The sequence below is a fragment of the Corythoichthys intestinalis genome, chromosome 5 (assembly GCF_030265065.1).
Source record: "Corythoichthys intestinalis isolate RoL2023-P3 chromosome 5, ASM3026506v1, whole genome shotgun sequence".
NCBI lineage: Eukaryota > Metazoa > Chordata > Actinopteri > Syngnathiformes > Syngnathidae > Corythoichthys > Corythoichthys intestinalis.
The window spans coordinates 32,349,177-32,375,918 of record NC_080399.1 but is presented as its reverse complement, the minus strand read 5'-3'; the positions used below and the strand labels follow the sequence as shown (position 1 = coordinate 32,375,918).

General features: G+C 39.9%; 4 protein-coding genes across 6 annotated transcripts; 2 read left to right on the top strand and 2 right to left on the bottom strand.

Moving 5' to 3' along the window:
• The first annotated feature begins 179 nt into the window (after positions 1 to 179).
• On the top strand, positions 180 to 8,093 carry cd151 (CD151 molecule). 2 transcript variants are annotated; one of them, XM_057836936.1, is made up of 9 exons: positions 180 to 326; positions 1,205 to 1,289; positions 1,443 to 1,634; positions 3,576 to 3,650; positions 4,026 to 4,046; positions 4,599 to 4,703; positions 4,781 to 4,936; positions 5,013 to 5,099; positions 5,183 to 8,092. In XM_057836936.1, exons 2-9 carry the CDS (start codon positions 1,206 to 1,208, stop codon positions 5,240 to 5,242), a joined length of 780 nt encoding a protein of 259 aa, XP_057692919.1. In that variant the 5' UTR covers positions 180 to 326; position 1,205; the 3' UTR covers positions 5,243 to 8,092. The 2 variants fall into 2 exon arrangements, with proteins under 2 accessions (XP_057692919.1, XP_057692921.1); XM_057836938.1 differs by lacking the exon at positions 4,026 to 4,046 and having other exon boundaries at positions 5,183 to 8,093.
• A 3,119-nt stretch (positions 8,094 to 11,212) lies between these two features.
• gatd1 (glutamine amidotransferase class 1 domain containing 1) lies at positions 11,213 to 14,633 on the top strand. Its single transcript, XM_057836939.1, has 7 exons — positions 11,213 to 11,380; positions 11,481 to 11,557; positions 11,755 to 11,860; positions 11,950 to 12,057; positions 13,163 to 13,254; positions 13,330 to 13,423; positions 13,511 to 14,633. Exons 1-7 carry the CDS (start codon positions 11,332 to 11,334, stop codon positions 13,630 to 13,632), a joined length of 648 nt encoding a protein of 215 aa, XP_057692922.1. The 5' UTR covers positions 11,213 to 11,331; the 3' UTR covers positions 13,633 to 14,633.
• Positions 14,634 to 14,732: 99 nt separating this feature from the next.
• On the bottom strand, positions 14,733 to 18,578 carry chid1 (chitinase domain containing 1). Its single transcript, XM_057836935.1, has 12 exons — positions 18,164 to 18,578; positions 17,008 to 17,151; positions 16,772 to 16,904; positions 16,659 to 16,703; positions 16,490 to 16,596; positions 16,160 to 16,221; positions 15,954 to 16,043; positions 15,773 to 15,874; positions 15,521 to 15,670; positions 15,366 to 15,446; positions 15,246 to 15,288; positions 14,733 to 15,020 (listed from the first exon to the last, which is right to left on the bottom strand). The coding sequence occupies exons 1-12, from the start codon at positions 18,281 to 18,283 to the stop codon at positions 14,922 to 14,924; spliced, it is 1,176 nt and encodes a 391-aa protein (XP_057692918.1). The 5' UTR covers positions 18,284 to 18,578; the 3' UTR covers positions 14,733 to 14,921.
• Positions 18,579 to 20,781: 2,203 nt separating this feature from the next.
• On the bottom strand, positions 20,782 to 26,220 carry LOC130916438 (zinc-binding protein A33-like). Of its 2 annotated transcripts, none has more exons than XM_057837163.1 (6): positions 23,813 to 26,220; positions 23,025 to 23,120; positions 22,702 to 22,932; positions 22,605 to 22,627; positions 22,391 to 22,548; positions 20,782 to 21,706 (listed from the first exon to the last, which is right to left on the bottom strand). In XM_057837163.1, exons 1-6 carry the CDS (start codon positions 24,203 to 24,205, stop codon positions 21,150 to 21,152), a joined length of 1,458 nt encoding a protein of 485 aa, XP_057693146.1. In that variant the 5' UTR covers positions 24,206 to 26,220; the 3' UTR covers positions 20,782 to 21,149. The 2 variants fall into 2 exon arrangements, with proteins under 2 accessions (XP_057693146.1, XP_057693147.1); XM_057837164.1 differs by having other exon boundaries at positions 22,391 to 22,509.
• Between the last annotated feature and the right edge of the window lie 522 nt (positions 26,221 to 26,742).

Here is a 26,742-nt window from a genome sequence, read left to right as displayed (position 1 = left end):
TACGGTTTACTCAGTCAGGTTTACTATTAAGGTTTTATGTTGGGAAAAAAAAAAAAAACAGTCAAATATCGTCATGTTGTCTACAGTTTTCATAGTATTCATCAGCATTTGCTGAAGGTGCTCTAAGAGCTCGAACTCACTAATGTGGGAGGCCAGTGGGTGGCAGCCATGCAATTTTAGAAGTGTTTTGGGTGGGCAAGCGGGTCCAAGAGGTCACACTACTGAAAGACAAAGTGCTTCAGACAACCTCAACCACAAAGAAGCACATCCATCTTGGCATGCCAGTCTTGAAGGACGTTGCCACAGGAATTAACATCTTGAATCAGGTAGGAAAGTTTTGGCATCTTTTTGAAGCGGGAACACTTTTTTCCATGACACTATAGTTAAAAATAACTCCTTTGGAAGCTTTTGCTTCGCTGCCACTCAGACATTTGCACTTGCTCTTATGACAGGGACATTACATACTAATTTGTTTTTCTTTGTAGGTTTAACAATTCTGATGAGTGAAGTGCTTCATTTTAAATATGTGATTTTTTTTTTATTTGCCTCAAAAAAATCTAATCGTCCAAGAGGAACAGTTATTTTAGGCTGAGCTAAAGCTCCTCTGCTCTGCAGTATATTTTTTGCTTCATGTCATGCGACACAAGCTGTAAAGTATCTATACCCATCACATATTTGATTTCATCTGTGAGCTGCTCCTGCTCAGTCCTTGCACATTTGGGGAGCCTCTATCTTAAAATTTAATCCAGGCGATTATAAGAATATAGCCCATGTAATGTGCTGTATAAATGTTTTTTAGCAGCATTGTTAAATGTTCATTCCCTGCAGGACTTGTGCAAGGATAAGCCAATGTTGCTTTTTTTTTTTTTTTTTTTTTTTTTAGTATTACATTATACTGTAATTTAGAGTATACTGTCATTCAACGAGTAATACAGTTTGGTCGCAAAATCTAGCAGTTTTTAAGTTTGGAAATAAATAAATAAACCAAGTTTTAGGTCCAGGAGCACTTGGAAATCTGGAAAATCCTTATTTTTTATGTTGCCAAGTTTAACACTTTAAGATCAGTAAATGATATATGTTTACTTCATAGTCATATGAAATTAATCACTACACTGTACATATTGTATTTTCTGTATACGAACCATTTTAATTGTCCAAATATGCTCTGATGCAACTTTGATTGAGACCATAATTCACCTTTCAGAATGGAAACTCAAAGGGAAAACACCAATGCCTGTGGGATAATTTGTCTGAAGTATCTTCTATTTATATTTAACATCCTTTTTTGGGTAAGTTACAAAAATTTGCGGCGAAATTTTGATTAACAACAACAATCACTTATTTTTATATCAGTCAAAGAAGATATAATATTGAGTGCACACTATATATTCACAAATGTATACAATTTAGATTTTGTAAAATTGAGTGGCATGTTCTCTCAGCTGGCAGGGGGTGCATTGCTAGGCGTGGGTGTGTGGACTTTGGTGGAGAAGAGTGACTATATCAATCTACTAAACTCCAGCTTCTACTCCGCATCCGCTTACGTCCTGATCACGGCCGGGGCCGTCGTGATCGTCACCGCCATCATCGGATGTTGCGCTACACTGCGGGAGATTAAGAGTCTGTTGATTGTGGTGAGGAAAAAAAAAAACAACAACAACAACATTGCATGTCCTTTTCATAGCATTTAGGTAAAATAGACAATGAAAGTTCATAGAAGATCCTGTCTGACAGTCTCTCAGACACATACACACAGTGGTCTGAGGGGTTGACCTCATATCAACATGCAGCAAACTGGAACGCCCACACAGTGTAGCTGCAGTATGACGGCCAGGTCACGTTGCGAGCGTCCTGAACAGTTTACTTTTAGAGTGCACCTAATGTCTGAGGAATGAGTAACATCAAAATCACCCGCCTGCAGCAGACATGCCACCTCAGTCGGAAAGCACATGTTGTGTAAATAGAGACGTCAACAAACCCACTGACCTTACTACAGTCACAACATACAACTTGCTCTGTAGCTTCATAATACTTAAAATATGAATAAGTGCAGAACTGAATGTCAAAGACTGCTTTTGTTTGAGAGATACAGTAATTTTTGGTAGTGTTTATGTAGTGGTTAGGTTACGTGAGTGTTGTCACAGATTACTGTGCCTGAAAAAGTAATTTAATTACTGATTATGCCTCAAAAAAGTAATCTAATTACTTTCCTAATTACTTCATTATCAAAGTAACTAATTTACTTTAAAAATAATCTGTCAGTTACTTTTTACCAATTTTTCTAACTTTGCAGCCTCAACACCAGAATGACAACAGAAAAATGTCATGACATGTAATTTACTTTCCGATGATTGAATTTAAAGGGGAATATCAGAATTTTACACATAAGCAACACTGACTCGCGCTAGCTTAGCCACTCTGGAGCCCTGAAACTAACAAATATCTGACAAACTGCATGGAACTTGTTGAAATCAACTCCACCGACTTATTAAACCCCGCTAAATCAAAGATTAAGCCTAATGTCAAAACTTCTGAATTTCGGGTTATGGTTAACAGCATATCAGTGCCAATGTAAAACAATGCAAACTGACTGCACAAGAATCAACAACACACAAGTGGATTGTACAGTGAAATGAACACAAAGGTGGTGGTGGGCACGGATGCTTGTGCACAACCCGGAAGTACTCCTCTCAACACACATGTGGTCAATTTGGCCACGAAACTTGGCGGCAACTAAGCACTTTACTCTTAATATTACTTACAACACATCCCAAAGATGGTAAACGAACACATCACTTTATGGCATAAATGTGCAACACGCATATGATCTAAACAAAGCTTGCCAACTTGGAGCGATGACTGCCCGTCATTGCAACAGCAAAGCTACAAAACGGCCGCGCATATAAGGGGTCCAACCTTTTGCTGATACCCTCTAGAATGAAGGAAAAATACTCACCTTCATTCATGGATATCCACAGATCAACATTCCCTCGCAACGTCTCCACACTCGGCTCGAATGTCCATCCGCCTGGCCCACGCCTTTCTCAGTCCCACAACACATGTGACGCGAGACCAAAACAGGAAGTAGCTGAGCAGTTGTCATGGAAACACGTACCGGGAACCTTTTATTTTAGCATTTTCTATTCAAAATGCTCTTCGTACATGACTACAATATTCTTCATTCTCTATACATTATGAGGCAATGACAAAATAGCAACGGAGAGACACTAAGGAAACGTTAACTTTAATCAGATTACTGGTGAAGAAAAATGGAACGCGTTAGATTACTCGTTACTGAAAGAAAGTAATCAAATTACAGTAACGCGTTACTTAGTAACATGTTACTGACAACACTGCGTGTTTAATTCATTGGCTACCATTGATGGCAGTAGACGTCTAGTCCATTTTAACTGTCAGGATCGAGGTTAATAATATTAGCGGAAAACTAATTTGGGGATAATGTTAATGGAATTTGCCATTGATAAAATGAGAAAAAAATTCTTAAACCATATTGCCTACTCATACAAAGGTGATTGACAGTTGTTGGTTTTTCTTATTCTTTATATCACTTGCAGTATTTGGTCCTGTTGCTGGCTGTATTTCTGCTGGAAATCGTCACAGGTGTCTTGGCATTTATTACCTACCAAGAGGTAAATTGTTTTACCGCCATTTTGTTTGTTCCAAGTGCTGGCAACCCTGTCAAATCCCAGTCTGACATCGTTTTCAACTCATTTGCTGTGATAGACGACCATTCACTTTTAAGTGGGAGAGCTGACACTGAACAATCATTTTACAGTGCTAGCATCAGCAACAGACGTTCAGTCCATTTGGACTGCGAGGACTGGCAGTGATCATTCACCATTTGAATTTTTCCCTTAATGCACGTTTCTCGCATTTTTTTGCTCACCCTCATTTTTTGTCTAGAAATTGAAAGAATTCCCTGTACATAATGTACTGTAGTTTCTGTGCACCACTCAGGTGAGCCTTCTCACACCTTCCTTCTTTCTTTTTTCCTTTTGCTCCAGTGTTTCCCTTTCTGCCACCAGGTAATTTGCTGCCACTTCTTTCATTTTACAGGTGCATCTTAATGAATTTGAATATCGCTTGCAATTTCTGACTTTAAAGTAAGAACGCTGAGAATAAAGTCAGAATCCTGACCACTGTTTTTTTCTTCTCCTTCATTGGCCCAAGTCCCTTCCGTATACAATACTTTATAAAATTCCATGATTTTTTTTTTTTTTTTTTTTTGAGGAATTAAAATAATTAGAAACAACACAAATGTTTTAATATACTGTAGAAGTAACTGTAGGTTGACATTTGTTTGCTAAAAAGTTTTGCATTTTTTGCTTCGGAATGCCCCTGTTTGAATGAAGCTGCCAAAGAATATAATATTCTACTTAATTGAGCTGCACCTGTATAGCAACATGCTGGGTTTCGGGTTCATATGAAATCAATTGGAGTTCAAATCAACTAAAAAGAATTAAAGATAAAACTGTATAAAGATCAATACCCATGTTAAACTTTGTAGGCTTTATGGGAGGGAGATTGGAAATATTTGTTGTGCACGAATGCTAAATTACACTACTTGGATTTCACAGCTGGATGAGGAATTAAGGGAGAACCTGAAGGTCACCATGCAGCAGAAATATCAACAAGATGGGGAGGAAACCATCACAAATGCTGTGGACAAGCTTCATCAGGAGGTGTGGATGTCCACCACTTCCTCACTGACTGAGTCTTGTTGAAATTGGACTCATCTGGTTGCATTCTTCCCTTTCAGTTCCAGTGCTGTGGCAGTAACAGCTCTTTGGACTGGAAAGACAGCATTTGGATCCGGGTCGCACAGGATTCGCGACTTGTTCCAGACAGCTGCTGTAAAACTCCCAGCAACCTCTGCGGCCTCAGAGACCATCCCTCCAATGTTTACAAAGTGGAGGTGGGTACGCATTACCTATTGAAATCCATTGACATGCATTATTATCAATATTGTAAAATTCTTGCTCTGCTGCCAGGGAGGTTGTGTCGTGAAATTGGAGGAGTTCATTCTCAGTCAGTTGTATATTGTTGGCGCACTGGGCATTGGGATTGCAGTTTTACAGGTGATGGTTAATAAGTAAATAGAGTGAGAACAATGCCTATGTAAAGTGTTGTACAAATACTTTCCTTTTATCTTTTGTTTCAGATATTTGGGATGATGTTTACTTGCTGCCTTCATCAAAACCTGAAAGATGAGCCACACTAATGTAGGACTTTTTGAATGTTTACACAGATGAGTGCTTTGGTGCTGAAGTGCCCTCAATTGACAAGTTTGGAATTTTACACACTTGAGTTGCTGTTATGCTGCTGGGCAGCACTTCACTCTGCAAACTGTTGTCTTCTTATTTATGACAAGGATAATGTAAAAAAAATTTTAGCTTGGTGTGGATGTTTACTTGTACTACACTGCTGTACTTGGTGTGCCACATAGTTTTGTTAAAGAATAATGCATCCGCTGCCTAATATAAAACAATAAAACCAATTGTGTTACCCTGGATGCAAATAGAAAGGCATTTTTATATATTACTGTCAATACATTATCGTGATAATGTCATGCAGCCCCAATTCCAGTGAAGTTGGGATGTTAAGTATGAATAAAAAATACAATGATTTGCAAATTATGTTAAACCTATATTAAATTAAATACATTACTACAACATGAGATTTAATGTTAAAAAATGATGAACTGTACTACGACCCTATATTATTGGAGCACATGCAGAATGTGGTTTAGCATTGTCTTGTTGAAATAAGCAGGGGCATCCATGAAAAAGACATTGCTTGGATGGCAGCATATGTTTCTGCAAAACCTTTATGTAGCCTCCCTTTTAGCATTAATGGTACCTTTACATACAAGTAAATTACCCATGCCATTAGCACTACTACCCCATACCATTTGAAATGTTGGCTTTTGAACGGAGCAGTGTTAGCAACTTCGGTTGTTTTTATCCTCTTTAGTCTGTATGAAATAGAACAGTTTCCCACTTGTGACACTCCATTTTAAATGACCCCCAGCCCAGAGAAATTGCCTGTGCATGGCAGATGGCATGGTGGATTGTATTGACAGACTATGGTTTGTGGAAGTATTGCCGAGTGAATCAATTATGTGATTTCCTTTACAGTAGCATTTCTTTTTGTGGTGCAGTGTTGTTAAAGGTCCAAAGGTCAGAGGCATCCAGTATGGTTTTTCAGCCTTGCTACTTGCATGCAGTGATTTCTCAGGATGCGCTGAAGCTTTTGATGATATTATGGACTGTCAAAGATGAAATCCTGAAATTCCTTGCAATAGTGATGGGTCCAGTGATACTAATGCGCCGGCGCGCGCGCCGAGCTCATGGAGCAACCCCTGCGTCGGTGCGCGTATCGCTACAAGAAAATCACGTGACCGATGCATGAACTCATTGAACTGTGTCGACACAGTCATGACGCGGCAAACTGGTTCAAAAGGAAGCGCGTCTGTCAACGCGAGGGAGTTGCTGAAACAGTCCACATCTCACGGTTACTTCCTCGTTGTCTACCTGCTGTGGAAATGGACATAAGACAGGGAAAACGCACTTGTCATCATTCATTCAAAATACAATTAATTTTAAGGTAAAGCTTAGTTTATTAGTGTGACGGGTGCACGCGGGTCCGTCGATTGCCGTCCCTTGTCTTTAAACTACGCACCGGTGTTTGATCCGCTAGCATAGTGGTCAGAGCAAACGCCTCTCGTCCCAACACGTCGTGCGCGTGGGTTCGAATCCTGGTCAGATTGCAATTATCGGGTCCTTACGCGATCCCCAAAGTTTTGATTTTACTATCAAAAGTTATTTTTTTGCAGGTGAAATGTCGCATTTGTACTTTGTATATGACTAACCTGTCATATAAAAACAGTTGCCACCGCCTCATTGCTGAAGCATTACTGGCCAAGCATGAGAATGAAGTTTCTGATAATCCCCAAATAAACACAGGTATAGAACCATTCCTTTTATTTTCACACAGTCACTTTTTTGGTAATTTATTAGAAATCTGTAATTAAGCTATAATTTATTTTTTTGTCCACTTCAATTTCTTTCTGACGGGCTATGGTAGCACTTAGATGACAAAGTGGGGAGTCAAGGAGGAAATGCAACTGTAGATGAAATTGCAAAAGTGCAACGATGCATGGCTGAGCCGAACATGGCACGCAATGCCGATTTTCTTCGATACTGGAGGAGCCAATGGATATCTTATCCAAACCTCTTTCAACTGGAAATTCTTGTACATGCCGGCATTGTTGGTTCCATGCGAGTGTGTTGTCCACAGCAGGCTTGTTAAAAAAAACAACAACAACAACAACTAAATTTAAAAACAAAAACAAAAAAACAAAACGGTTTTTGAATAAAATTTTATCAGAAAAAAAAAGTCCACAGGCATTCCTTATTCACCCATTCATTATTACTTACATTTTCACATTATAATATATGTTCACATGATGTAAAGATATGGACTAATGCAATATGAATGCAAAGACTTAAATGATTTGATTTTACATGCTATGTCATCAATTCAGTGTCAGTCTGTCAAGTGGGTTGCCTGTAGGGTTTTTTTATGTCCAGCAGGTGTCAGTTTTCAATGACACAGTATCCACACTGTGTCAACACAATGTGTCACTGTGTCGACACGCTTCATGAGGTTTCACGGACCCATCACTACCTTGCAATTGTACATTGAATAACATTGTCCTTAAACAGTTATAATATTTTCTCACACACTTGTTCACAAAGAGGTGAACCTCACCCCATCTTTAATTGTGAATGACTGAGCAATTCAGGGAAGCGCCATTTATACCCAGTCATGGCACCCACCTGTTTTGAATTAGCCTATTCAGCTGTGGGATGCTCCAAACAGGTTTTTGATGAACATTCAACTTTTTCAGTCTTTTCCCACCTGCCCCAGCACTTTTGGGACATTTGCAGCAATAAAATTCTATTTTAATGATTTTTACTAAAAGCAATCATGTTTATCAGTTTGAACATTAAACTGCATACAACACCAAAAAGCATGTCTATTCCATATTTCACGCGGTGTTTTATGCTCCTGAATGAAATGAACCGTTTGGATGTGTGTGGAAGTGATCGTTTTATATATTGAATTTTTGAATCCCGCGCCATGAAAATGAGTGACTTCCGCCTCCAGTCTCGGGTTTAGGACGAATGCGAATGTGACGTCACCCGGCGCAGCATCTCACAATGCAGCATGGCTTTATAGCATGCAGATGGACTGCGGATTCAGCTGATTTTGCGGATTAATTCGTTTTCGCATCACGCCAGCCAAACGGCTGCGGGCTTTTGTGGTTGCACCATGAGAGGGGTGTGAGCCTTTTTGGGTTTCAGAAAGTTCCCGTTCACCCCGAGATCGGCCAAAACAAGTGTGCGACAACTGTTGGACCATTGGACTTACGAGGAAGTGAGTAAACACCGTGTTTTGTATTTATGTCAAATACTTGGATCATTTTAATACGGAGGTGGCTTGCATTTTGTGGTTGACAAGCTCCTTGTCCACTCGGCTGACGACCGGCGGTTTGTTGCACATCCCTCCGCCAGGAGAGCACTATACTCTGCTTATTGCCCTCTTTGTGTGCCCGGAGTTTTGTCAACTTTTCCACCTGATCAGAAATTTCAACTTTGTGTTAAAAATGGCCGCAAATACAGCGATTACAAAGTAAACACTACAAACTTTCTTTAAATAAAGGACTATTTACTTACGTCTGATCATGGACGGACCCGTAGAAAAGCTATCCTCTGACACATTCTGCCATGTTAGCTGCACAAAAACTGCCTCCGCTCTCGTATGACTCTCTCGCTGTTTACATCTTCACCGTGTAGTAAAGCATTATTTTATGCCATATTCGTGTTGACCATGTGGCAGCGAAGCGCTCCCCTGACGTCGGCTGGTTTGTCTAGCGGTCATTGTCCAGCTGCTTCCCAGCAAACGAGCCCTCTGCCCTCAGCAGGGGAACAATGAGGTCCAACTTGCTCACCGGCGGGCGGGTTGCCGTTCGGCAAAGACAATCGACAGCCCCGCCGCCGAGTGAAATGATCCGTGCTAGTTATGTGTGATTTTTCGCTTCGAAGACTTTGAAACATCACTCGGTTCGGGTTAGCATGTCGGCTAGCTGTCACGCCTCTTGGTTTGTTTCCATTCTCTGAAGCCAGGGCAGGGAAATGACAAAAGCCCGACTAACCACGGTGGCATAAAATATCGTTCGGGAGGTGCGACAGTAAAGGTGAAATTGACAGTTTTGACCATTATGGAGTAATTTTGCCATGCCGTATTGAATAAATGCATTTTTATTATTCTATCTTCCATTTAGCACAATGCTGTTATTTGTCATGACCATATCATTTATTTAGCTATTGGGGAAAAGTACTTTTTTAAAATATATTTTGCGGCTCTCTTAATCACATTATCCTCGTTCTGAATAACTCCCCCTCAATAGGCTGAATTGTAAATCAGCTGAAACCATGACCCTGCCGACGTCATCCTCCTGTTGTGGACGCTAGAGCTCTATAATGGTAAGCGTGGCTAAACGGCAGATTAAAAGACTAATTTCTCGTCATCTGCGCTTTCAAATTGTTGTATATAGTCGAATCGTCTCAAAATATGATTCTAATTCACATAATAATGCTATTTAAGACTTTTTTTCTTCTGTCGTACGCACTTTATATATCATGTCTTTGTAGTAGTGATGGGAAAAATGACGCCTTGTGAACCAATGAGACATTTTGTTTCATTGTGTCAGCCAAAGGTTCAATACGTGGATGTTTCATTTATATCAGTTCTATGCTGACACCACCTGTACAAGGGAAAGTACAGCCAATGAAATCTTGAAATCATTGTAATACCATCTGCCTGGTCTCTTACATTTTTTTTTTTTTTTTTAACTTTTTAAAAATTCATGTTTTGACAGCATGAACCACATGACCACCTACGGTAAGATCAGAGAGAAAACCTTTTTCTACATGGCTCTGCGTCTGTCAATCAAATAGGTAAGGTGGAGTCAGTCAAGTCATTGGCTGGTTCGTTTAGTCTGGCCGTTAGCATTTGGTAGCGTCGATGAACTGGTTAGTTTAGGTAAACTTTCAGAAAGCATCTCATCAAAAACACTGGTGCTGAAATCCTCGCTCAGGCGGAGGCAATGGCAATTCATTACAATCCAACCAGTTCGCAACTTCTCAGAGTAAAACTCTGAAAGTGACGCTGCTTCTGTCTGACGATGAATGACCTGAAAAAAATTAAAATTTCATTTATATATCACTACAGTCATGTAGGCGTATTTTTCTAAAATATGGATATTTAAATGAATTAGCTATGTTTGGCCTTGGTCTTTTTGTAGTAAGACTGTTCATGCCTACTGGTAGAGTCTAAATTTAACAGCTTTACCTTTTCTGTTGTAAAGAAACAACCTTAGTAAGGGGGAAGTGTAAATAAATTAATAGAATTAAGATTTGTTATTAATGAAAAAATTAAAAGTATTCATTGGCTGTCACTGAGTAGTATTTGCGATCGCTACACAAAAATAGCAATATTATAAATGACCCCCAAGAACGGTCAGAGACGTAAGACAAACAGAGGATATAATAAAAGACGGGTCATAAAGGGGTAAAGGATAGCTTGTGGAAACAGGAGAATGTCATCGTCAGTGTCATAACGCAATGCACACGAGAAAAAGGTGTCAATAAAAAAACTACCTCTGGATCAGGTCGGCTCTTTTTCCCGTCTTTTTCAGCCCTCGACACTCAAGCCAACTCTTTAACTGAACATTTGTCTGTTCTTCCAAGCGACATCATTTTCGGACAGAATTAGAAGGTTTAGCTCATTAAACATCTCGTTCGTACACTATTTACATGCATCTAGCAAGAGGGACAAACTCGAGTTTGACCCCGCTAGGAACAGTTGCTAACGTCATGAATATTAATGAGCAAAGGTGACGTGTTACGTGTTGTACGCTATTAACCTGCCCTATCTGTCCCCAAATCATGGCCATGTTCCTCCGTAACATGTAAATAGATTAATAAATGACTAAGAAATAAATAAAAAAGAGCATTTAATAGTGAAGTTAAAGTACACTGAGCACCTTCAACTGAGTGCTCGGTAGAATGCAGTTTACACGCGGGAGAAGTAGTGCTTTTCTTTTGAAAAGTCTACCGGCGGATGTTGTGGTCAGCTGACTCGCCTTCCTTCAAGCGGTGTTTCCTGTTAGTGATTGGCAAACACATCTGATTTTTTAGTTTTGCTAACGATATAACATTACGTGGCTGTAAAAATAAGAAAATGTCTGCCAAACCGACTTGTTTGATAGTGTTGAGCGCCTCTCCACAAGGTGTGTTCCATAAGCTATTGTTACCTAAAAATTTTGCTCTTCTTAAATAAAACTTGTATGAATGTCGTTTTTTAATTTTTCATTTCTTCATTGGCGCTAGGAGTTTCGGCGAAGTCTTGCCAGCAATGCTTTAGTCTGTGCTCGTCGTTGTTTAATCTCCAAACAGCCACCCCGGCGGTAAGTCTTATTTTACTGGAGAGAGGTTTGAGCAAACTGGACTGAAAGAGACTGACGTACATAAGTAACTTGGTCGAGAGGTTCTGATACGAGTCTCGTTTGCATGTTCTCCCCGTTATCTCTGGGGAAAAAATAACTATTTAATCACTCTGTTCCTGCGCAATACATGACAAGTCTTGAAACTTATTTTATTAAAGGGGAAGCCAATAGATTTTGTTGGGGTGGATGATGGCACTTCCAGATGGGTACAGGACTTCAACCTGAAACCTTACGCCACTCCTGCCAAACTTGAATCCATTGATGGTGAGAATCATTTAAGATCACTGAACTGTCCGTATGGGTGCTTTATCTACTGTGTCATCATGACCCTTTTTATTAATTTATTTACACAGGTGCTCGTTACCAGTCTCTGCTCATCCCGGACTGCCCGGGAGCACCCAACGACCTGGCACACAGCGGCTCCCTGCACCGAATCCTCTCACACTTCATCTCCCAGCAGAGTGAGTGAGACATCTCATCAAATGTCCTGCAAGCAACAGCAACTCATTGGCTGCCATTGATGCCAATAGAGGAAATCGGCGTGATGTCACGATGACGTCAGCTCGCTTAGCAGCGTGTCGCCATTTTGAGAAGGGGGCACGCACAGCTAAACATTCCATTGACAAACGTCTGAAATTCATATATTTCAGGTGTGTTTTGTCTTTTTTTCATAAAAACGTCTTAAACATGGCTTACTATTATCTCGAGTCACTGCCGACAGACGCGAGGAGGCGATACCATTTTAAATTTCCGTGTATTGGTTTGCAAATCTGCCCGAGTCACCCAGTAAGTTGACCTTTATCAATTACGTGGAATATGTACTGCGTGGAACTAAGAAAACTGGTAGTATATACGGAGTGATTATTTCTGCCGTAACCAGTAATTCGCCTCCAAGCGTTATTTAGCCATGAACACGTCACGGCAAAATAACCAATTCCCACCAGGCCAATAATATACCGATTGACTAATCAGAGCAGTTCACGGCAAAAGAAAAATAACGCTTTGCGAGTTGCCGGTTACGGTAATAATAACCACTACCTAGTTTATTGAATCCTAGCAGCTAATTGGGGCAAAAAAAATCGATTAAAGTTTACTCACCAGTAATAAAATGTCAGCTGCAAACGTAAATGTGCTTGGTTTTAGGTTCCCACAGGCAAGAATAGTCCACGGAACCGTCTTCTTTTACTGTTCGATTAATTGCTTTCAGCCATTTGTTTCTTCTTTTCTTCTCACGAGGAAGAATGAAGAACTTCAAATGCGGCTCCGAAATCTTCCTTGTGTGACAACCCGCAACACAGCAACTTTAGTCATTCCGAGAGAAAAAAGACCGCAAATAAGACGAAAGTTCAACGCATTTGTATTACAATGCACGACAGAGCAACTGCTTGTGACCCGTCTTTTGCCCCTATTTCAATATGGCGACGCTTTGTTGTGGCTGGTGACGTTAATGCCCAGCTGTCCGACTGCGAGAACAGCATCCAATCACTGCCAGACCTCCCCAATTCAAATGGGTTGAGCGCCTGTCCCCATCACTGACAGCCAATAAGTTCAGTATTTGTGCCACAGAGCCTGTGTGTGCCATCGGGCAAGGAGTGTCAGCGCTGTGTTGTGCCACAGAGGGAAACAAGTGGATCTTCAATGGCTATAGTTTGACAGGGGTATGTTCAATACACACAAGTGCCAGCCCTCACATCCAAAATCTAGGTGAGAATCTTTCTATATCATTTTTGAAGCCGTCAGTGTTTGAACTGGTGCGGAGGCCGGACTTTGCCAACCTGCCATTAATCGTAGAAGACTTTGTGAAGGACAGCGGCGGCTCTTACACAGGTGAGCGCAAATTCCTCATATCTGATGCCGTGATATATGATGTAAAGGTTATTTGGAAACAACTGCTGTTGACCTTCTGTTTTGCAGCGAGCCAAGAGGACACCGTGCATGTTGTCATTGACAGACACCTTATAACTGGACAGAACACACAGTCGACCTGGCTCGCTCTCAACAATCTAATTCTGCTCTCTAACACCAAGGAAGCTTAGCTGTGTCCCATTCTAATTTCCATTGCAGTGGTCCACTGTTTTTTATTTTAAATTCTCTGACTCAAACTTGCTACTTAGTTTAATCATTTATCAATTTTCCACCATTAAAATGTTATTAATTCATTCAGTGCAATTGGCGGCGATAAGATGTCCGTTCAATCCTTCTAAACTGGGAGGACTTCACTGGCAGCACTTTGTCAACATAGATTGGATGTCTATAGCTGCCAATGGCAGCAAATAAGGGATCCTTGTGTACAAATTTGAGCAAAGCATTCTTAGACATTCCTACACCCTGTACAGATGTACAACCGCATCAGGCACTTAAATTAATTCCAGTCAAACAGAACAGTAAAAATGCCATTTTTGTTGCTCATGATAATTACAACTTGTCACAATATATAAATACATGAACATTTAATGTAAAAATAATACTGCTTTGTTTGTACTGTTGTATTTGTGTGTTGAATGTGTGACATCAGAAACTGGACTCAGCATTTCTCTGCAAGTGTTAGTGTTGTCAATTTTTTTATTGGTTGTGCTGTTCAATAAACAGCAGAAAAGTGCATTAGCAACTGGTTCTGCCTTTCTCTATTGTAAGGCAGGGTTCTTCAAACCGGTCTTCAAGGGCCGCTGTGGGTCCTGGTTTTTGTTCCTACCGATCGTGCACAGACAGTTTAACCAATGATGTTTCTGCCAAAACAAGCAACAACCGCAATCAACTGATTACACTTGTAAGACACCAGATTGGTGAAAAGATGTCAACTGATTTTGTTGGAATAAAATTGTGAACCCACAGCAGCCCTATGTGGAGTAGTTTGGAGACCCCTGCTTTAGGGCCTTGGAGTACTATTATTTTATTATTCATACATCACTCAAGTTGCGGCCTATAGGAAACTCACTAATAACTTTAAAAGATTTATATAATGTAATTTTAAAAAATTTAATTTGAAATGCTAACTGGTTCTTTTCAACATTTTTAAAGCAAATCAAATTTGGTCCTAGAGAAAACACATTTTATAGTGTGGATATTAAAAAATTATTTTGACTGATTGTGCACTGTGTTCTGCTTAAATGTTCCTCCTTACTGCAATACACATGACTGAACTACTCGATTTATTTAGTAAAGACACAAACATCACAAGTATCTTCTTTGCCACGTTCAACAATTAAATCTGTTAAGCAGCTCATTTTAGAGTTCATGTCATTCACACTTCCCAAACCAAAGAGCAATTAGGCTTTTTAGTGCAACAAAATGAGAAATGGAGATGAAAAATCCATGTGATGATGGCTCAAAAGAGGTCATAGAAGTAGTCCAGGCCTTGTCCCAGTTCCCATAAGGAGATGCCGGTGCCAAATTTTTTAGCCAAAGCAATCCTCAAAAACAGTGACTGGAAAGTCAAAAGAACATTAATATTAACATAAAACTATAAATAAAGATTTGTAAAGCACATATTGGACCTTCTTAACTCATTAGCTGCTGTTGATAGCGAAAGGCATCAAGTCCCAGTTAAAATGGATTGGACCTCTTTCACCATCAATAGCAGCAAATGAGTTAATTAAAAAACTCATTTACCACCCAGAAAGTAAGTTTAAACATTTAACTAGAGTTGCACCTTCAATGATGGATAGTACACCACGTGTTTAACTGCATTATTTCTGCAACAAAGAGGGGGCAAATCAGTTCCAAATGGACTGGTGAAAGTTAAGTCATTAGTTAATAAAGTAATCTTTACTTCTTGTAGGTGAAGAAGTGCTCAGCATTAAAGTCATCCCAGACGATTTTTGGCTTGTGTTCCCGTAAAATCTCGATGTACCTGCAGGAGTTCCACAATTAAGTCAACCAAAATGTCAAAGATGCACAAAAGTAGAGAAATTGCATGATGCTGACCTTCCCCCGATGACAGGCTCCGTTTGCTGGTTTGCAAAGTCCACGCCATACAAATTAAGCCCGAGTAGTATCTTAGACCTCCACTCCTTGTTGGGGGCCAGCTGGAGAATACATTCTTTCACCCAGGACAGAGGAGCATTCGGGCCCGGTCTGACACACAAAAAACACAAATGTATCCTCTTGTCTCTTTGATAATTTTTTTACTCCAACTTATCATTGATTCAAACAAGCCAAAAGTATGCTTGGCCTCACTTTAAACCACTGGAGTAGTCGTACGTCATGAGGCTGAAGGCGTCCACTACTTGGACAAGTTGCTCAAACTCCTCCCTGCCAAACATGCCGGGCTTTCCTGTGCTGATTAGGACATACATTCCACACACAGTCAACGGTGTCATCGCTGACTACTTGACTTGTTTTACCGGCTTCAACTCACCTCGTCACAGGGGGAGGAATGACGAGGATGCAGTCTAATTGGTTAGCCCTCAGCGTTTCACATGTGTGCGTTATTAAATGCACCAGTTCCCTTTTGGGACAAACATATAGTTTCGTGCTCAGGCAGAATTGGGCAGTTTTTCATGCCACTCGTAAGAGTTCTAAAATGCTCAGCGATGAGGAATCAGAAGAAAAAAAAAAACTCACTTTCTTTTGTGGCCTGCCAGCTGGGTCCAAAGTTCCAAGGTGTAGCCATCAAATTTTTCTGACTGCAGCACCAGACAACCAAGTAAAAATACACCATATGACAAACTTATCGGAACAACTGCCAATTACTGATACCAAAAGTGAAATGAAGAAAATTAGACCATCATGGCAATGTTTAAAAGTAAAAAATCCAGTGCCAAGAAACGACCACTTGCCCCCATTAGTTTGTTCGATTGAGTGGGTGCACCAAGCGATCTGCCACCGATCATTTTTCGGACATTTTTGTCACCTGTTGAAAATGAATTGGAAAAACACTCAACACTAGTATACCTTTGCAACTTGTACCAACACACTTCCCAGCTCCTCGATCTCATCTTCACTGGACATCACGCTCACGTAATCCTGATAGGACCAATCATCAAACAGCAGCCTGGGTACTGATCACAATCAATATTGAGTCTTCCACTGGATAAACACAATGAGCCCTCCTCCCACTCACCAATCCTGACTTCTTTGTTGGAATTGCGCACCGCTTCGACCCAGCCTAGAAAAAGGCAAACGCTGAATGGACCCTGAATGACTTCAAAGTAAGAGTGGCATTGAGCTGTATACTTTCGTCATGGTCGTGTAGGCCCGTGACCTCGAAATGCTCACGCCAGCGTCGGTGAAGTTGAAGCCACACCGGAGACACTGAGGTCAGCTTGGGGCCAAACAGCTTTGCGATGTCATACCCGTGGGAATTCCACTGGGAAAAAATAGATATGCACAATGAGTTCGAGTAAACTGATGATTTAGTAGTGCTGTAGGAGGTGACCATAAGAGGTAGTTTGGAAAAAGAATGCACTTACTGGCGTAACATAACCAAGCACTGCTCCTTTAAAATTCTTTTTGATTTTAGCCCAGTATCTCTTCTCCTCCTTTACAACATCCTTCCAATGAACTGCTGTCACCACCAGTTCTCTCTCCGACACAGATTCTGATGCTGGGGATGACTGGACACCAACACGTGGATAAAGGTTAAAAAAATTAATTAATTAATTAATTAATTAACATACAATAATAATAAGGACCTTAAACATTGTAAAAGAAATCCAATAATAGAACAAACAAAGCAAATGTATGTCTTTATCAAAGGTGTTCGTCTGTGCAACACCTGTAAACGTATGAATAACTTGAGATGTTCAAAACGAAGTTGAAATAAATTACATAAATTTGGTAATAATACATAATAAGGTGAAACTACAAAAAGGAGTCCATTTTTAAATGTCATCTTGAGTAAGAGAAATTGTGTAAAGTTGTATTAATTTATCTAGTGGGGAGAACAAGTATTTGATACACTGCCAATGGGTTTTCCCATTGGCAGTGTTTCAAATACTGTATATACATTGTTATGTTAATATTCTCGACTCGAGTTCAACATAATTTACACGGGTTTTTTTTTTACGAAAAGACTATACTTTTTAAAACTATACTTTTTAAAACTATTTTTATTTACAAAGTGCATAGCTTTAAACGTGCAAACAGTGATGAATAATCATACTTTTATGTTTTTTCCCCCAAATGTTTCCATTAAAACTCATTCTGTAATGTGTTTCGTGAACATTTCAAAATATAATCTAAAATATATATATACTGTACAGTACATACTAATAAAGACTTCCATAGAAATATGATTCAATTGAGTTCTACAATTAAAAAAAAAAACTATCACCAATTCATACTTTCAGGGCTTTGGCGCTATCTTATGGCAATTAAGAAAGTATTTAGGTAAAAACGACAGCAGGTGAGATTTTTAGCTTAGAGATTCTAGAAAACCACAACATGTTTTGTGAGCAGTAACCTGAGTAAATACGACAGTCCCGACACATGGTTATTATTCACTGGTATTATGTGATAATTTTAGCTAAGGTCAGTTCGTATTAATTGGGACTAAATCAGCGGATGCTGAAAAATGTAATTGCGTCATACAACAATAATACTTCTTTGTGTCAAAGTGTTGCTCACCGCGTTTTCCAGCACATCGTCCGGAATCCTTTTCGGGTCTGTTTTGGAGAGTGTGCCGCTGACCAACAGGTAGCAGCAGGAGCACGCCACGATAGCAAACATTAAAAACATCGTTTTCATTTCCACACAACTGAATAATGTTCTGCATCCAGGAAACTAAATAATTGGGGCTAGTTCAACTCTGAAGGGTCGCCGTCGCCCCGTGAACAACGAGAGTATTAAAACACATCTGACTCCGCGTTCAAATACAGTCGCAGGACGAGCTAAAAACCGAGCCTACATAAATATCTAATCATGAACAGAAATTACAAAACAATAATTCTGTAGAGTGGCGCTTCATTGACAACCTGCCTCTGCGGTGTCAATACACGAGATTTCAACACGACTGACGACTCGCTCCTGGTTACTTCCGTGTTCACAGATTTTCAAAATAAAAGTCGTGCAGAACGCTGACTACATATCCCATCATGCAAACATATCCCATCATGCAACTGGGATTAGTTATTGGCCCAACACTTGGGAGCACTTTTTTTTTTAAGAATCCCAGAACCCTATAATACAGTGTGCATATATATTAGGGCTGTCAAATGATCGCGTTAACGCGCGGTAATTATTTTTTTTAAATTAATTATGTTAAAATATTTGACGCAATTAACGCACATGTCCCGCTCAGACAGTATTCTGCCTTTTGGTAAGTTTTACAGCAAGGCTTTTTGTGCTGTCTAACAGTGAACTCTTGTGGTCGCTTTGCGACATGGTTTAATGTTTTCTTGCCAGTTCAATATGGCTGCACGACGTCTCGGGCTGACGCCTAAGTTGTAATGTTGTGCTTATATGATCCTTGGACAAGATTTGTCCGTAAGTATGGTTGTTGTAAAGAATGTACATATTATGTTAGTAAGCGAAATGTTATATTTTTTGTATGAGACTCTTTTTGTTTATGTTTAGTGAACCTGTATAGCGTGCTAAGCTAACGTTGTTGCTAATGCAATGCTTGTGTACTTTTTTTTGTAGTTTTACGACGGTCTAAAGAGGACAATGGTTTGAGGCCATTTTATTAATAAATCAGATGAAAAAGGAAGAAGTCTGATTATTAAGGCGTCGTTCACTAGCTGTCTAGCTTTGGAAAAAGTAGACGCTTCGGAGTGAGGACAGCATAGACAGATTTAAATGACAGTAGAGTGAAATGCCCATTACAGTCCTTATGTACCGTATGTTGAATGTATATCCATCTTGTGTCTTATCTTTCCATTCCAACAATTTATTTTACAGAATATATATATAATTTACAGAAAAATATGGCATATTTTATAGATGGTTTGAATTGAATTAATTGCGATTAATTATGATTAATTAATTTTTAAGCTGTAATTAACAGCCCTAATATATATATATATATATATATATATATATATATATATATATATATATATATATATGTATAGCATGGTAACGCAACATCAATTAAGTTAAACTCATAAATTCACTTTTTTAAAAAAAATACTTTTTGACAATAGAAAATCACTCCTCTGTGTTTGTGTTGACTGTACAATAGATGATGGGGTAAAATGCATTTTACTCTGGCACATTTAACCCTTGTCTGCCACTGACTGCAGGAAACGTCCAGTTCATTTGACCTGGGAGTCAATGGCACTGAAAGAGTTAACATTGCCGACCTGTAGCTGCTTGCAACGCAGAGGACTCACCAGCACACTATCGTGTGTTGCGTTCAGGTGCAATTAAATAAACTAAGATGACCATTCTTCTTATGCTTCACGTTTCAAATGAAAATGTCAAAGACCTATAATCTATCAAATTCTTCTAAAGTGGGGTTAGAATGACTCATTTCAGGGTACTAGACTTTGCTTGTCATAGTCGCAGCCCCCCCACCCAGAAAAAAAAAAAACTGAATAATTAAAATTGTAGGGGGAAAAAATGTTACATCTACACAATTGAATACTGCCTAGTTCTGTCTCTTCACGTTTTTACAACAAATCTTGAATTCACTTTTGTCAAGTACCGCACAAGTCTGTCATTTCTGGTGAGCATCAAGTCACCGCAAGTCTTGCCAGAGTGCCTTTTTTGGTTTGGGGTAGCCTATAGGGTAATAGACTTCACACGACAGTCGTCAGGTCGTGACTAAGCAACACTGTCACACAGATTTGATTTCAAAGTGATTTCTCAGTAATACTTATGTCATCACTATATCCATAGTTTACAACAAAGCTCTTTGCCATCTACTTTTGGCCCTAAAGGCTGTCATACTCGAGTGCGTTTTAGGGACCCAAGGACTTGGCAAGCTCTTAATTTTGCACTCACATTCAGCCCAAGAGATGGAGGACTGTCTAGTACACCCATCGACCAAACGGACGCAAGCATCATTGATCTTAAACAATGCCATCAAACCTGATGGTTTACAGGAAAATGCGAAGTCTAAACAGCCATTTTAATAGTGTCATGCAGGGGTCACCAATTGCAAATAGGACGTTCCACAACTTTTGCTTTGACTATTGATCACAATTAAAAAGTATATCTATATTGATGAACATATAAATCACATAATACGGGCACTTACAAAAACAATTTGTAAAAGAAAAGTTCTCCAACTTTCACAAGGATAATGATCATAATATATTTATTGTTTTTACTTTGGCACCTTATTGGCACAGAAGACAGGAAAAAACCCAAAAGCTTACTCATTGACATGAGCATTCCAGGAACAAGTCTGGCACGATTTGCAACATTGTGATCCTTGATGACCTCTTGACAATGCTGATACTTTTTCCCCCCCTCAGACTTGTATTTTCACATTCAGCATAATGTGTCTGTGTCTATTATGTAAGCTTGCTAAATTTTCATAATTGTTCCGAGAAATTATATGACTTTATTCCAAACAGTCTATTAGTCTCATTTTGTAGTGTTTCTCTTAATTGCACTGTATCTATTACTCGTATGTTTTTGTTGTTGTCGCCATGAGCTGTGGCCATCACTTGTCTGATACAGTGAGTGTGATGTTCTGAGAACATATTGCCAGGGGGAAGGAGCCACTGCCTTCTTCGTGAATCCCAACAGAGAAATAGGGGAAGATCCTCTCCGTAAACTTGTCTTTAAATGTGAAAATGCTCTTTGAATCTGCAGCATTGATAAACGCAACCTTGCCCTTGTCGTAGTCCAGCTCCACCGTAATCCTTTCAGCCTTCTGCTTCCATTCCAGCCTGGTACGAGGCGAAGTCTGAGCCCACAGGACGTCCCCTATCATCCCGCCAATGATCCAGACTCCGTCAGACGGCTTTAGGGACATGGCCCCCTTCCTTTGGATGGACTCCCGGACAACCCCGATGTACCAGTCTTTACCCCGACTCACGTCCACTGTCCAGCTGTGTTTACCTGACACAAATCCACCCGCTCCCAGCACGCAAACCCCACCCGTGCAGCGTTCAGGGTTGTCTGGGAGTGCTCGCTGACTGCTGTACTGCATGCAACTCAGCTCCTCTGACAGCTCTAAGTTGGCCTGGGCCGTGTTTGGATCCAACGTGATGGGAACTGGAAGAACATCAAGAGGTGTTTTTAAAACTGAATCTGTTCCCATGTTAGGTAAGTGTTCAACTGCCTCTTTAGTAACCCACATTATCTTTCAATTTAATAATTTTATTTGATACTTATATTTTAATCTGAGCAAGAATGAATTAAAGTGTTTAACTCTCACTTTCAGATATTTTCATTCATTGAAACCTACCCGTTTGTTAGCCATTTTTGAGCACTTTAATACATTTCTTTTTAAATTCCACAGAATATTGATATAATACATATCAAACGAAAGAACAGAATCCCTTCATTCTCCAGGAAAAATGTTTACAGTTGACCCTTTTCTGTTTTCCAGTAAACAGCAGTGAAAGATAGGTAGTTTTTATAAAATGCATCTGTTTCTTCTAGGAACCTCTCACACTCTGATGCACAATGGGACATTAATTGTGTCCAATTTCACTTCATTTTTGTCAGAATGTCACTGGGAATGATCATTCAACTTCCAACTCTTCCAGTCAAAATGGATTGGACATCTATCGCCGTCAATGACAACCAGTGAGTTAAATGCTCAACTTCCACTAGTTGACAGAAACTACATAGTTAACCTGTGTACTCACCATTTGCAATGAAGTAAATTTTTAAGTCATATAAGATGAGTTCACTATTATATTAACAGACATTTAATTATTGTTGTTTACTAACCATATTTGACAAGGTGCTCCATCTTCCTCCAAACATGAAATTTAAGCGACGCCAGATGTGTGGCAGAGTTGATCAGGATGTCTCTGATTATTTCTGGTTCTTTAAAATTGCACTTGAGCCTAAATGGGAAGGAAAAACAACAACAAAAAACAAAACATCTTGACAATTTCAGCAGAGTAATTTTATGTTGATAGGTTGTATTGCATACACTTACTTCTTCTTGGTGTCATTGTAGTCCTACGGAGTAGAGGCAAGGCAATTACCGCTGTGTTGAATCTTTTAGTGACAAAACTTTAGCATATTGAGCATACCAGCAAAAACGATAAATCATCTCCTTCCAGTCTCTTCTCTGTGTTACTGATGACAGAGGAGAGACTCTTGATCTGCTTCTCCATGAAATCCAGTTTGAGACTCATCACCTTGACCTTCACTTCCACTTCCTGTGCAAGCACCTGAAGTCTGGAGTTTTCCTCCTCAAAAAGAAATTTGTGCAACTTCTGGAACTCCTCCCGGATGGTTCTGTTGTTTTCATCTGCTTGCCTCTGAAATGTGAACGTAGCATCTTATGTGAATCAGGAACCCTGGGATCTACATAGGTTGAATCTACAGACATAAGCCTTATGTGCAATTGAACCTGTATAAATGTCCTTGTTCTTTCCCAGCTCTCCCTTGTCTTGTCCAGCGTCTGCAGCTTCTTCTTCAGAGTCTCCAGCCTGCCCGTGATATCTTCCTGACATGTTCACATTAACATGGAATTGTGAACACCGCAGCCACTGTCACCAATGATTTTGCTACTCACACAAAGTAAGGGACATTTGGGGGGTTGACTTTACTTGAATCTTACCATAAGGTTTCAAAGAACCTTTTTGTCTTTGATAGTGAAGTGCATGTTTGGCCATTTTCTAATATCCTATTATCTTGAATAACCTTGTAATGGAAGGGAAAATGTGATGCCTTCTCCAATTTTATTCCAGCCAGAACCTTTACAAGTGACTTTAAATTATCTAACCAATAGAATGTGTCAAATTTCAGCACTGTCTGCACAATTGTCCAGTAGTCTTTTTAAATACTTTAATAACCAAAGCTCTGCGGAGAACAATTGTGGTTTAAGCCAGGCAGATGTGATTTTTTTTTTTTTTTAAATTAAATCAGATATCCACACTAAATGTCGGCTCCGTATATTCTAATATTATAGAGGGCTAACTTCCTTGTGTAAAAATAATGTCCAGAGAGGGGACAGGTTAGTGTGGAAACCATAGTGTATTGCCTAAATAATTTTTAAGTGTAGCATAACTCTCAGAATTCAATATGAAACCACAATGAAGAAATACTGTTTAAAAACCATTTCTAATTTCAAAAGGAAATTGGTAATTATGAAAGCACGTTAGTGTGGCAGAGCGTGTTCAAATTTGGATTTTGTACCTTCTTTTGCTTGGCAGCCTCATCCAGTGGGCAGCATTCGTGGACCTTGTGCAGTTTGGACATTTGGCAGAGCAGACAAATAGGCTTCTCGTCATTCTGACAATAAACAGTGAGCTTTTCCTCATGAAGGCTGCAACGCTCCACACTCATCTTGGCCTTCTCCTGGTGGTACTTGTCCGCTGCTATCTTCAGAGCCAAGTTGATGGGAGGCCTTTTGGGAATGGACACGACCTTGCACACAGGACACTCTTGACATCCTTTCCATTCCCAGAACTTCTGCAGGCAAAGTTTGCAAACATTATGTCCACACAGGAGGAGAACAGGGAAGCAGTAGATGTCCGTACACTGAGGACAAATGAGGTCCTCTCGGGAGATGATGCTGTGTGTTGCCATCACCTTGAAGCATGACAGTCTTATGAGCAAAGTGTGAGATCTTGCTGCTGTTCGTTTACACTGAACCTTCACGTTTCATTGCACATGCAGTGCCGCTGTCAATGCTGGCAAACATGTAAAACTGGTTCAATGCAAGCTCAGTTATATAAATGTACACGAACAACACTTAAAGTCTTGCCTCTCTGTGACGTCTGTGTTAAAAAACAAAACACTTATGCGCTAATAATACACACATTTTCAATTGGTCAATTAAAAAAAGCAACTTTGAAAAGGGGAACTGGAATTTTATTAAGTACACAACATGGAAACTGCAAGACTACAGGTTAGCCGGTAAACTCTGCTAGTAAATCCAGCAGATGCTGGTTTGTGAATCATGACAGTAGTGTATGCTGGATACTTGTGAGATGGAATATTAGTTCATTAGCTGCCCTTGACAGTGATAGATGTACAATACAGTTTGACTGGTACGGGGAAATAACAAATACGGTAAGTGTCTAAATAGATTGGACACCTATCGTTGCCAATGGCTACAAATGGGTTCTTTTTGTAAATGTTAACAATTTTAATTAAAAATAAAATACTCATTTTACTAAGACACATATAGTATTTACAGTGGGGCAAATAAGTATTTAGTCAACCACTAATTGTGCAAGCTCCCCCACTTGAAAATATTAGAGAGGCCTGTAATTGTCAACATGGGTAAACCTCAACCATGAGAGACAGAATGTGGGGGGAAAAAAAACAGAAAATCACATTGTTTGATTTTTAAATAATTTATTTACAAATCATTGTGGAAAATAAGTATTTGGTCAATACCAAAAGTCCATCTCAATACTTTGTTATGTACCCTTTGTTGGCAATAACGGAGGCCAAACGTTTTCTGTAACTCTTCACAAGCTTTTCACACGCTGTTGCTGGTATTTTGGCCCATTCCTCCATGCAGATCTCCTCTAGAGCAGTGATGTTTTGGGTCTGTCGTTGGGGATTACAGACTTTCAACTCCCTCCACCGATTTTCTATGGGGTTGAGATCTGGAGACTGGCTAGGCCACTCCAGGACTTTGAAATGCTTCTTACGAAGCCACTCCTTTGTTGACCTGGCTGTGTGTTTGGGATCATTGTCATGCTGAAAGACCCAGCCACGTCTCATCTTCAATGCCCTTGCTGATGGAAGAAGATTTTCACTGAAAATCTCTCAATACATGGCCGCATTCATTCTTTCCTTTACACAGATCAGTCATCCTGATCCCTTTGCAGAAAAAACAGCCCCAAAGCATGATGTTTCCACCCCCATGCTACACAGTGGATATGGTGTTCTTCGGATGCAATTCAGTATTCTTTCTCCTCCAAACACGAGAACCTGTGTTTCTACCAAAAAGTTCTATTTCGGTTTCATCTGAACCGCAGACGGGCCTGGACGTGTACTTTCTTCAGCAGGGGGACACGTCTGGCAGTGCAGGATTTGAGTCCCTGGCGGCGCATTGTGTTACTGATAGTAGCCTTTGTTACTGTGGTCCCAGCTCTCTGTAGGTCATTCACGAGGTCCCCCCGTGTGGTACTGGGATTTTTGCTCACCATTCTTGTGATCATTTTGACGCCACGGGGTGAGATCTTGCATGGAGCCTAAGATCGAGGGAGGTGGCCCACTCAGTGGTCTTGTATGTCTTCCATTTTCTAATAATTGCTCCCACAGTTGATTTCTTTACACCAAGCGTTTTACCTATTGCAGATTCAGTCTTCCCAGCCTGGTGCAGGCCTACAATTTGGTCTCTGGTGTCCTTCAACAGCTCTTTGGTCTTGGCCATGGTGGAGTTTGGAGTGTGACTGACTGACTGAGATTGTGGACAGGTGTCTTTTATACCGATAATGAGTTAAAACAGGTACCATTAATACAGGTAACGAGTGGAGCCTTGTTAGACCTCGTTGATAGCCAGAAATCTTGCGTGTTTGTGGGTGACCAAATACTTATTTTTCACTCTAATTTGGAAATAAATTCTTTTTAAAAAATCAAACAATGTGATTTTCAGTGTTTTTTTTTTTTCCATATTCTGTCTCTCATGGTTGAGGTTTACCCATGTTGACAATTACAGGCCTCTCTAATCTTTTCAAGTACAAGAACTTGCACAATTGGTGGTTGACTAAATGCTTATTTGCCCCACTGTATAACACATGCACGTAGGTATGCAACAACAGTAAGTTACATTTCCCAAACATGTAACATTCCAATGCGTGAAATGTTCCATTAGGCTTGCTGCCATAGTAGAGGAAACTCCCTAAAGGTAATGGGTTTTTTCCCCCCCTCAATGCTGAAAATACCATGACTCAGGTGATACATTGACAAAAATAACAATGAAAGCCTTGCAAGTTACAAAGATTGTTGACGGCTCCAGGAAACTACGTGTTAGGCCGTTAGACATTGTCTTAGTAGATAGGTTCTTTTTGATTGTTTTGTTCAGACAGTTCAGTCTTTCTATTTTCTTCTGTTTTTGATTACTTACTCTGTTGTCCAATGGGCATTGCAAATGAGAATGTTCTCAG